Source organism: Malaclemys terrapin, chromosome 8 (assembly GCF_027887155.1).
Source record: "Malaclemys terrapin pileata isolate rMalTer1 chromosome 8, rMalTer1.hap1, whole genome shotgun sequence".
Lineage (NCBI taxonomy): Eukaryota > Metazoa > Chordata > Testudines > Emydidae > Malaclemys > Malaclemys terrapin.
This window is the reverse complement of record NC_071512.1, coordinates 29,556,319-29,568,497: the sequence shown is the minus strand read 5'-3', so window position 1 is coordinate 29,568,497 and position 12,179 is coordinate 29,556,319. Positions and strand designations below refer to the sequence as shown.

The 12,179-nt window shown below is 43.3% G+C and overlaps 1 protein-coding gene across 1 annotated transcript in view; it reads left to right on the top strand.

Moving 5' to 3' along the window:
• The window catches only part of SLIT3 (slit guidance ligand 3), a 779,517-nt gene that overhangs the window by 585,553 nt on the left and 181,785 nt on the right, over positions 1 to 12,179 (top strand). Inside the window, exon 17 of the mRNA XM_054037022.1 lies at positions 9,761 to 9,904. Within this exon, the coding sequence (XP_053892997.1) occupies positions 9,761 to 9,904 (144 nt within the window). The remainder of the gene's footprint in view (positions 1 to 9,760; positions 9,905 to 12,179) is intronic.

Here is a 12,179-nt window from a genome sequence, read left to right as displayed (position 1 = left end):
GACGGTTCTGACTCTAACAGCTGCTTTTTGTGTATGGCAGGGAACATGATGGAAAAGATGTTGGTTAAGCCTTACAGCCACCTATTGCTGCCACTTTTTATATAAAAGAGGCAAGAGAATTGGATCAAGCCCCCTTTTTTTCAGTGTGGATGTGGAATGCAGACTGATTTCATCACCATTTTAGGGACATCATTGAGAGGGTCTTTACCACATTCATTTCTAAGCACCACATGACAGGTGTTACATGTGTCGTGGGCTTTACTATGCCACTCATCGCTGTAGTATCTGAGTGCTTCACAAACAATGAATTTACTTTCACAACACCCCTGTGAGATGATGCGGGGGGGAAGGGGTTACTCTTCTCCCCATTTTACAGATGGGGAACTGAAGGACAGGGAGATTAAAATCAGAAGTTCCCACTCATTTTGGATGCCAAATTTGAGACACCTGGGACTCAGTTTTTCAGAATACTTAGCATTATGTAGCACATTTTTTATGTTCAAAGCACAGCTCTCATTGACTTCAGTTGCTCAGCACTTCTACAGATCAGACCCCAGGGACTCAGGTCAGTCACCCAGAAAATAAAGCCCACACAATTAGTGACCATCTGTGAGAAGTGATTTGCTTAATATCACCTAGGAACTCTTTGTCAGAGGCTGGACTAGACTCCAGTTCTTCAGGGCCACATTCAACTGCCTTCGCCATGAAACTGTCCTTCCTCTTCCTGCAATCCCCTGCCTCATTCACTACACACCTTCCAACGTCTGCAACAAATGAGGCTGAGGGCTTACACACAACAGCCTCCTTTACTACATCACCCCCTTGTATCCAGTCTCCACTCACCAGGTCCCCATCCAGTGTGTCCCTTTCCCCACCATGGTCTCCAGTCATGCCCACCCTGGCCCAAAATCCTTCCTCAGGCTCCTCAGCTTATCTGTTTCCCTTCTCCTAGCTCCTTGTCCCAGTCTCCTTGCCCAGCCAGTCCCAGTCTCCCCCACACCCCAACTTTCAGTCCAAGTTTCCTTCTCTCAACCCCTGCCATTCCTAGTCAACCCCTGCCACTCTAAGGTTACCCCCAACAGAGGTTGTCCCCTCTGTGTTCAAATCATGCAGATTCCTTCTCCACGCCAAGCAGAGGAGGCATTGAAAGCACAGGAGAGAGTCAGTCTACCTGCTCAAAGTCCAGGTGCTTGGACCCAGACCCTTCTCTGGCACAGCTCACCGCTGACCAGAGCTGCAATTGCAGGGTAAGTCCTGCTCAGCCTTGGGCTGGAGCATGCCCATTATGGACCGAATTTTTGGGGACTTTAACTGCTAAAATCTTAAGACTCTTGGCAGCATATGCAACCTGCAGTTTTTCATAGGCTTATAACTTGGCCAGATTTGGGGAGATTTTCACAGGAATGGCATAAAGAGCGTCTCTGTGAACTTGTCTACATGTGGTTCGATGTGTAGGGTAGATGTAGCTACGCACCGCAGTGAAAGGCAAGCTGCATCCAGACACCATCCGAGCAAGCTTGTGCTTGGTGCGGCAGATTCTACAGGGCGGCATGGCCGCTTTTTGTTTGTTTGTTTGTTTTGTTCGCCGATCCGGCCGCCTGAAGTGGGCAGCGGCACGGAGGAGGAGAGCGCCCTGCTGAGAGCGGGCTGCATGCTCTGTCTGCCCCAGCTGGTGCCAGGTCTGTAGCAAGCCCGGCAGGGTAGCCCGGGTTCTTCCCTCCCGCCGACCAGAGCAGCACGGATCCCTCCCAGCAGGCGGTGCGGCGGTCGGGGCTGCATGGTGAGCGCCCCGCTGAAGCCCTGGCCGCCCCCCTTCTTTCTCCCCCTGCTTCCTACCCCCCCCCCCCACTAGCCGGGGCACGTCTGCAGCGCAGGGAGTCCCCCTGCACCCTGGCTCCGGCTGCCCGCAGGGTTTTTTTTCCCCTGGTTTGCCACTCCAGCCGCTCCGCAGGTTTTTTTGTTTTTTTTTCCCGGTTCACCGCTCCGGCCACGCCGCAGGTTTTTTGTTTGTTTTTTTGCTTTGCCATTCTGGCTGCCCTGATTTTTTTTTTTTTTTTTTGCTTCGAGCAGCAAAAAAGCCAGAGCCAGCCCTGGCTGCATCCATACTCACGGTGGTGCGTAGCTAAATGCGGTATGAAAGACTCCAGCGGGGGTGAGGCAGCAGGGAAAAGTTCTGGCCAGAGCCTTTCCCAGCTGCCTGAATCTTTCACTACAGAGGGGCCAGTGTCCAGCAAAGGGGAAGCAGCGAGACACAACAGTGCTAAAAATAGCAATGTAGATGTGGGTGGCACTGTTTGGGCATGTAGAGAGCCTTGCACGGTGTATAGCATAGGATTCAGGCATGTAGGGCACTCTGCTCTACTCTCCTAAGCAATACCTCTCCATCTGCGTTGCTGTTTATGCCCATGATAGCTGGGTGTGCAGTATTGGTACTCTGCACACCATTGTAGGTGTAGACCTACCCTGACACAAAGGCCATCCCCCTGTCAAATTTCAAGTCCCTGCTTCAAAGCCTAGGGAGACTTGAGTTTTTCAAAGGTCAGCCTGAGGCAGCCACCCAGCATGGAAAATATCTGCCCAAATGGCAAGAATTTGAAAAAGTTATTAGCAACTGAAAACAGAGTCTTATAATGGCACGTGACAGGCAAGGTTCATAAGCAACAGCCTGGCCTATAATATACAATTACATACAGTGGTTAAAATAATTTGAAAATATTCCTTCTAGGCTGACTCTTAATGTATGAAATTACAGCCTAGGATTAAATTGATTTTACATGTTATAGGGCTGCAAATGAAATTAAATCCTTGGTACAGAAACTCTAAAGATCACTACCCCATAATATCAAGTTAGGCAGCCTTTTATTTAGAAATTAAACCCACTAAAATGAACTTGCTGATTTTTAAAAGGGTAAAAATTCTGTGCCTATCAATTTTTTCCTGATTAACTTCAGTAATTAACTATATAATCCCATATATAGGGTGGAACGGTCTATAGCAGTGGTTCCCAAACTTATTCCGCCGCTTGTGCAGGGAAAGCCCCTGGCGGGCCAGGCTGGTTTATGTACCTGACGCGTCCGCAGGTTCGACCGATCGCGGCTCCCACTGACTGCTGTTCACTGCTCCAGGCCAACGGGAGCTGCTGGAAGCGGCGGCCAGTATGTCCCTCGGCCCACGCCGCTTCCAGCAGCTCCCATTGGCCTGGAGTAGTGAACCACGGCCAGTGGGAGCCGCGATCGGCGGCAGGTAAACAAACCGGCCCAGCCCACCAGGGGCTTTCCCTGCACAAGCGGCAGAACAAGTTTGGGAACCACTGGTCTATAGTATTAGCAGAATGCTAGACATACCTATATTTTATACTGTCTCAGACCACAGCAATTCTCTTGGTTTCCTAGCTGACGCTGCAGAGTGGATGGAAAACAGAAGCTGGAATCTCAGGAATAATTGCTTATGGGTAGGGAAAATGACTATAGAATCATTTGATCGGTGGCTTCCCTTGTTCCAAGTGTGCCAATAGGGTTTGCAATGTGAGGTCATTTTTGAACATAGAATCTCAGATGTCACCCATGGCCAAGAGTGGCTTTTCTCCTTTAAAATATTCCTAAATTGCCATCCTTTCTTCAAAACATTGACCTTGCCCTGGCAACCCATGTCTTCATTACCTCTACCAAGGGTTACTGTAATGGACTTTATTTGGTGCTCACCAGATCGATAGGCAGATATTGAGAGTGTTGTGGAATCTAGCAGCCTGAGTGCACCTGAGTTTTTCCTTTATTTCCTCAATCTGCACTATCTGGTCACTGAGTGGATTGCAGTGTTTATTCTAGTAATTAAAGCCTTAAAGAGCAGTTCTACTCTGAAAACAACTCACTCTATCATCAGTTTTGTGAGTTCTATCTTCACTGTGGCCCAGTGATCCCAAATCAAAATTGCTCAGTTGTCTTCAGTATGGCTCAAATGCTAAAAAAGGCCTTTCCTCCATAAGAATGACTAATGTGCTTTTGTACTCAAACCCTCTTCTCCAACCAACTTAAAAAAAATTATAAAACCCTTGGGGAAAGAATCAACCTAAGAAACCAAGAAAAAGCAATTGAAATAGTTAAAAAATTAACTCCTAACACAAGCAGCATTTTTACCCTGAAACAGGAGAAGTTCCAGAGACTCCATAAATTCCACTAGGGACTGTGCTGTTATTGATTTTATGTGGAAAGTGCTTACATACTACAGTGATGACTAGCAGGATAAAACCCTAAAAGAGAATTTAACCCAGCAATTAGCACTGGATAAACAATTCTGTTGATGAATGACACAGAATAGAATCCATCTTCTTTTCCCATAGCTATGTTAACTCTGCATGAGCAATGGGTATAACACCATTATAAACTTTAGCCACTAATGTAAACAGATAAGACTCTGAGCAGTAGCCCTCTAAAAATGGCACCTTTATAACGTAATAGATCTGCACTCTGTGTGTTCAGAGACACACTTTGATATAGGCCCAGTCTTCCAAGAGACTCCTTTTTTCCTCCTCTCCCAAGATGTGGGTGTCGGTTTAAACTTTACCAACAAGTACAAGTTAGAGAGCAAAGTCTTTAACGATGACCAGGCTTTGTAGGTGTTCCCCTTTGATTCATGCCTGTGCACATTAAGTGCTTACAGACATGCCTCAGGACCCATTTCCTTTTCAGCTGTCCATGCGTTTTTGGTGGATTTTATTGCGTGGTAGCAATGGGATGTCAGCGGTTATCACTATTATATAAAAACAGCTAAATTAACCAGAGCTCTGTAGATGCAGAACATTGATCCTGCTAGTCTTTGTGCATTGTGCCTGACTATTGCACCCCAGCACAAGTGCTGGTGGAGGCTACCTGTGAACAGAAATGAGATTTAGAGCCCTAGGTTTAGTATACAGCAGTGGTAATTAATGGTATCAAGCCCATTGTGATCCTTCTCTCATATGCACAAGTGCAAAGCTTAAAAATAAAAGAGACAGGGTGTAGGCAGAGAATGGATGTGTCTGTGGAGTCATGGCCTGAAGTGATCTTCATAGTAAAGAAGCCTTTATCCATGCCTTGCTCCTGCAACTGCGAGACAGGATTAAGCTGGCAGCTACACAGTGGACACTCATTAATGCTGGGTTCCACTGTGCTCCCTGTTCCCCTCATTTTTAACCTTACATGTAACACTATGCACCAGGGTTGTGCTGGATAAAACACTCATAATACTGGATGGTAAAGTGACTCTTACCTTTAACAATAACAAAGGAAATCCCCCCTCAAGCTATGTGAGGTACATTTATGCACCCCATTTCCACAGTATCTGAGCACCTCACAATCTTTGTGTATTTATGCCCATTGAACGCCCATAGTACAGCGCGGTAGCCTAACCTATTTGTATGGGGAGGCAATGGCAGCAGCTTTCTCCCCTAGAAATGGCACATGTGCGGGCAGTTTTCACTTTGGAGCCTTTGTCTGTTCTGTCAATAAGCCATGTATTTAAATGGTCCCAAAGGATTCATTGACCCGTGGATCTGGGAATCAAATGTGACAAATTTTTAAGAAGTCTCTCGGTACTAATTTACATGATAGCTCATCATGGATACAACAAAGCCATTACAGGGTCTATCTAATAAAGCTGTGCTGCATGCATGTTTGAAAAAGACCCCAATTATTATACTCCCATTCTGAAGTGGATGCATGGGGGAATGAATCTTAAACTTTCTAGAGCTGTCACAGATATTTATAAGGGGGTGGGGGATGTAAGTCAGAGCCAATATAGGCACAGGAAAGTGGACGGTGACTTTTCTGAGGTCGGCCACATGTCGGTGTCAGAGCTGGGAACAGAACTCTTAACCTGCAACCTGATGTTCTAGCCACAAAGCCACATTCTCTCCTGGAAACTAGGTTTCAGACTTCGAAATCCAATTCACAGGGTTTTTTTTGTTTGTTTGTTTGTTTTTAAAGAAAGAAGGGTGCTGGATTATTTGGACTCAAGGATTTTTATTTTAAGTCCAGGCTATATAATGGCAAAGGTGGTGAGTAGAACTGGTGTGGAATTTTTTGACTAAATGGTTTTTAGTCAGAAAATGCTGACTTGTCAAATTCAAAACTTTTTGCAGGAAGGGATTGGCTTGATGAAACTTTCACTGAGAGAGGTTTCCTCAGGTCCAGAGAGGTTTCCTCAGGTTCCCTCGGGTGGAATTTCTGGTCACAACAAGAGAGAAAGAAGCAAAGGCCCTAGGATAGCCTGGTGGCTAAGGCATTCACCTGGGATGGAGAAGACCAGGGTTCACAAGTCTTTGCTACAAATGAAGAAGAACTGGGATTTGAACTGGGGCACTCGCATCCCGGATGAGTACAGTAACCCACCAGGCTATTGGCTCATATGGCCATGTGTCTCTCTCGCTCTAATATTTGTGACGTTTCTGAAGGTCTCGGTTTCCTCCCACTGTGGAACAGAGAAGATTTTCTGAAATTTCAAATATTTTTGTGGGATGGGAAAATTATTTCCTGTCCAGCTCTAGTGGTGGGTAAGCCTACCCTTTGGTTTTCTGTGTCTCTGAACTAGCCTGAATTATGGTTCTCTGGGTCTCTGAAACTTCCTTTGCTCTGAATTAGGATGATAGGACACTGAGCCCCTCATGTCTAGGTAATACAGGATCAAATCTAGTTGAGGTTGGTGGTAACCAAAAGTTAATAATTGGGGTATGTCAAGGAGTTGGAGGGCTGACTCCAGAAGATAGATATTCATGTCTCTGAACTGCCTGTGCCCCACCAGCAGTCCCAGCAAAAGGACCAATGGGCATAGAGCCAGGAGGAGAGGCTGTATGGAAGGATCAAGGTGCACCAGTAGAGCTGCCTGAGGAAACCTATACTACTGCCACTTGTAGTATGACACGCTCACCAGATAGAGATTAGCCCAGCATCATTCGCCCCCAACAAATTCACTTAAAAGAAAACGTATGTATTTCTGTAAAACAAATCCAGAGTAACAGATGGAAAATAGGATTGAGCTGGAAGGCTGCCAAGACTGATCTAATATTATTTCAAAGCACTTGTTTCAAGTATGATTTGGGATGGAATCTCAGCATTCCTGAAGGACACGGCTTGTAATGTTTGAAATAGTAAAAGTCTGCTGTGAAGTCAGAGGTTTTTTTCAGAAGTTTATTCCAGATGGAAACATGCCATTTTCACTATGAATTTACATTGTCACCTCTGAAAATGGTAACCTGTTTTTTGTCCAAATTATAAGACAAGAATAGTTAAAGTTTTACTGATTTTTTTTCTCACCATTTTGCCATCAGGGATAATCTTTTTAGGCTGCTTGAATGTGAAAAGCCACTTATTTCCAAGGTCTAGGATTCTAGTAAATCTTTCAAAATTTCAATCAGACTTTAGGGACGCCGACACATAATGGTAGATATTTGTACAGGACAGTTGCTGTCAGCTACCCATCTCTTTTTTTATAGTCTAATGGAGAGGAAATGGGTTCAGGAAGAAAAATAAGGGAACCCATCTTGGTGAGTCGTCTACTTTGACTATGATCCCAGTGGCATTGCAGAACAGTCTTGTCTCCATTCACTGTTGTAAGCCTGGTCTTTCCTCACCTCTACTGTTTGGTTTAGCTTGTACTATTTAATATTGAATTTTAAGATCTTCAGGGCAGGGGATAAATTTTTGTCTATTCTGTAAAACACCTACCATGTTTTTGGACACTTAAAAACTAATAATATACTGCTGGTGAAAGGAGCAGAGTTCAACAGTCCAGGTGGTTGAAGTCCCATTTCTACTCTGTGACTCTGTTGACTGTGAAGGTGCAAGCTTTGACACAGTGTCAACTAATATGCCTTATTCCTGACTTGATTGGTGTGTCCAATTTGTAGGGTGAGAAGCTAAGGCCTTCCCCAGTCTCTGGCCAGCCTACTGAGTGTGTTTGGTTTTTGCAACATGAGTATATGTCCTCTAGGAAGTGGATTACAACCACTCTTACATGGATGACCAAACAGCCTTCAGATAGTAATGAAACCTAATCACTTCAAGTGCAGGTTGGATTATTAATGGTGAACTACAGGTCAAAGGTGTTGTATGAATTACCAGTCAGAGAACAAAACTGCAAATATGCATCACTCCATGGTCACCACCAGGAAAAGGGAGTCATTGTGAGCAATAGGAAAAGTAACATAATGTATGGATTCAAAACAGACACAAAAGAGATACTGAGCTATAAACTTTCATCAGACAACAGTTCAGCCCCAAATTAAATTCATATGTCATAATATGCATACTAGGCTGGCTTTGACACTGAACATAAACTCTTGTCTTCACATCATGGATGAAAGTACAAAGCACAAGAAACTTTTTGAAATCCACCCCCTCTCCCCAAAAGTATATATATTTTCGTGATTTTTTTCTGCCTTATAGTTGGCATTCTTTCCCCTCCTTGCTGGCTGCAGAACGCACAAGAGGTGATGGGTCACATGTTGTATGGCCCAGTATCTGACAGTTTTTCAGGAGACATAAACCAGCTTACCAGAGTTTACCACATGAAACCCATCTCCAGTCTACAAAGTTCCTTTCATTCAGGGACAAGTTCTGCAAAGAGCAAGCCCCACAGTGTTTGTTTGCATCTAAGGCCAGAATTGTACTGCTGCCATGTGTTCCATTAACTTTTATCCTAATCAAACTGTCCATTCTTCAGAAAAGCATGGCCCAGGCACAAGTCCAATGCCTTCTTGTTTGCTTGTTTTCCCTCATTTAGGCACATATTCTGAATCCCTTACTCGTGTTGAATAGCAATGGGACCACTTCTGCAATAAGGTGCTTCTCAATATGAGTATCGGTGTCAGAGTCTGGCCATTAGACCGTATGCTTTTTGGAGAATGGAAATGTGTTTTATGCATGGCCCTATACTTCAGAGCCTTATTACAAAGAATAGTGCTTACTATTATGAGGAGTAACTCTGAAGTCAATAGGATTATTCAGAGAAGCATGCACTGAGCCTCGTAGTAAATGTTTGCAGGGTTGAGCCCTAAGGTTCTGAACAATGTAAGGCATGATTTTCATAAATAAGAGTAGCCTATTTTAATAAATCTCAACAGCATTTTATCAAATGGAAGTTCTCAATCCATTTGGCTTTTTCACAAATACAGCACATTCAGCCCAGGTTTCATTTCAGGTTTAAACCATTTTGTAGTTTAATTACGTTGTACATTTACATTCATCATTCCCTTTGCATCTGACTTTATGTTTCTCCACTTCATTATTGCTTACACATTTAAAGCCAGTGTGGTGTTTGGTGCTGTACAATAGACACAAGCAAAGATGGTCCATATCTCGGAGTTATGTGCTCTGCACCCTGTGGTTACATAAGGCTTGCAGGAAAACCAGTACAGCAAAACCACTTAAGCAGGTGTTTAACTCTATGCACAAGTAGTGTGCCAGAATGCTCTGCGCCTTGCAGGATCGAGCCCATTAAGAGCCTGATTCAGACCAGGTGTAACAAGGCACAGTTCCTTTGACTTTGGTCTGACGTGCTTACCTCAGTTCTGTCTCCTATCCTGGTATGATTGTGTTTGTGATAAATGTTGTGAAAGGGGAGCTGTTTGTATGTTATGATTTCAAACTGCTTTTTGCCCTCCGTTACAGATTGAAAACCTGGCTGGATAATTTCTGCAAAGCACATAGTCTTCAGTAAGCCTCTCTTTCCCTTGTGCTGACGAATGTTTGGTAATCTATTTCCTATTACCTTTGCTTTCCCCCACCAGAAACCTGAATAACAATAAGATCAAGGAGATCCGAGAAGGTGCCTTTGATGGGGCAACAGGAGTGCAGGAACTGATGCTGACGGGAAATCAGCTGGAATCGGTGCAAGGGCGAATGTTTAGAGGCCTCACAGGACTCAAGACAATGTAAGTGTGAAACTGCTGAAAAGTATGGCTGCTTGTTTGGGAGAGCTTGGTTACAGCCTTACCTAATTACACCACAGTTATTAGACAGTACATTCTTTGGGGCAGGGAATGAGTCTTACTGTGTTCACAAAGCACGGTGTATTTTTATGGTGCTCTGCGAGTGATAAGGTATCTGCTGTTTCTTTATAAACTGATTTTCAAGGATTAGTAAATTGACAGTGAAGCTGTCTTTGGCCAAAGCTGAGTAGATTTAATCATTTAGCTGTTTTAGTTAGTTAGAATTAATTAAGATCCTTTCTAAAATTCGACTTTTAAAATTCACTTTGGTCTAATTCACTGTGGCATTATCTGTGATTATGTCAGAGATAATGGTGACTGTATAACGCAATATGGTCTCATGGTGAACACACTGTACTAGATTCCCGATATTAAGGTTTAAATTGCCAGCTCCGCCACAGATTTCCCATGTGACCTTTTGCAAGCCACTCTGTTTTTTAAGTTTCCAATCTCTCATAAGTGTTAAGGATAAATTCTTTAATGCATGTGAGGTTCCTACAGTGATGGGGTCACATAAGTGCCTAGACATATAGACAAACAGCAGACACTGGAAAATGGATCATAGTTTGCTTCTGCTCCATACACTAGAGATAAAGCTTCCAGTAAAATCAGAAAGAATGATGGCATGTGATTGACCACTTGACAGGTATCCTGTTTCCACAATCTCTCTGTTCTAGGAGGACATAACATCTGAGCAATGTGACTTCCCCCTGCAATTGGCTCCAAAATGCCAAGTGGAATTTTAAAAAAGCTCAGTTTAGTCACAGCAACAAGTGTTTCTTACTTTGCAAAGTATCATAGTGTCAAACCCTTCAGTCCTACACAAGCAAAACAACCCTGACTTGGAGGTTTGCCTGAGTGAGGACCTCACAACGTGGCCCGTAGAGACAAAAACTGGAGAACTTTTCCTTCACTGTTTCTTCAACTTTTGCTTTTCTTTGGCTTAGTCCATCTGGTGTGTGTGTTTTACTGAGAAACTTTTAAATACTGTTTGTGGATACTAAATTAACTTTTTGTGCTATGAAAGCAGCCCATGGCAGGGCTCCCAAACAAAATAAGTATTTTTTTCATAGAAAGATATTTAGCATTTTAGCTATGCTGCTGACCTGACCTGCATTTCCCCCAAGCTGCTAAAGCAGTCTAAATATACACAGCATGAAATGAAAATCTGTAAGGATAAGTTTTCCTTCAGAAAGGGCACCCAGTATGTGGTATAGAATCCAGAGTTGGCTTCAGAGACATATATTTGGATCTATAAACCTGCATTCTTTGAGCATAAAAACTATAGCCTTAAACCAAGAGGCCATGTTGGACAGAGGCATGCATTGATTTTGAAAATCCTGTGTGCTTCTATAAATGTATTAAATAGTTATAGAGATGGACAGGCATTTAAAAACCTTCCTAGCTATGTGAAGTTACCCTCTAAAACTTATAGAATCCAAAAAACACGTCATTCTGACATATGACTTCAATATAACATATTTCCAGAATTGACCTAATCTAACCAGGGCCTTAGACACCCCCTTCTCTTAGAATAGCATGTTCCTTCTAGAGTTTATGGCATAGATGGAACCATTGCATGAAGGGACAAGTTCCCCCCAACTTTTTGGTGTCCTGTTAATATCTCTTGTCATGTGCTTTTTGGTCTCCCCGTTTTTTAACATGCTCTATTTAACCACTGCTTATGGCACTAAGACCCATCTATTTATATTATAGGTGACTGAGGTGATACAGTAACTGGATTTGGAAGTATATCCACTTAAAACTTAGTGTCAAGTCATGGCCTTGCACACCAAATGTCTGATTAGAATGTAAATATCTATACCTGTCTTGCAAAATCTAATCTCTCTCAGGCAAGGGTAAAGTACCTCCTATCAATGTAGTATCCAACTGCCTCGCTGGCTGGTATCAGTGTGGGATGTGACAACAGGGCGGGTATATTGAACTCAATGCAGACTGCCTGGATTTCAAAGCAGAGAATTATTTCCCCTTTAGTTTACATGCTTAGATTATTGGAGTGGGAGCACATGTTTGCATGTATTTTGGGACTTTCTGCTGGTATTCTTTAGATACTGAATAATATTTAATCTGAAGATGAATAGTGACATTAATGTACCACTACATTATTTCATATGAAATGTGACACATGCTTCATGAATAGCTCTAAAGCCTTTGTGGCTATGAAGCAAAATTAGATATTATAGTATTTCAATTCAAT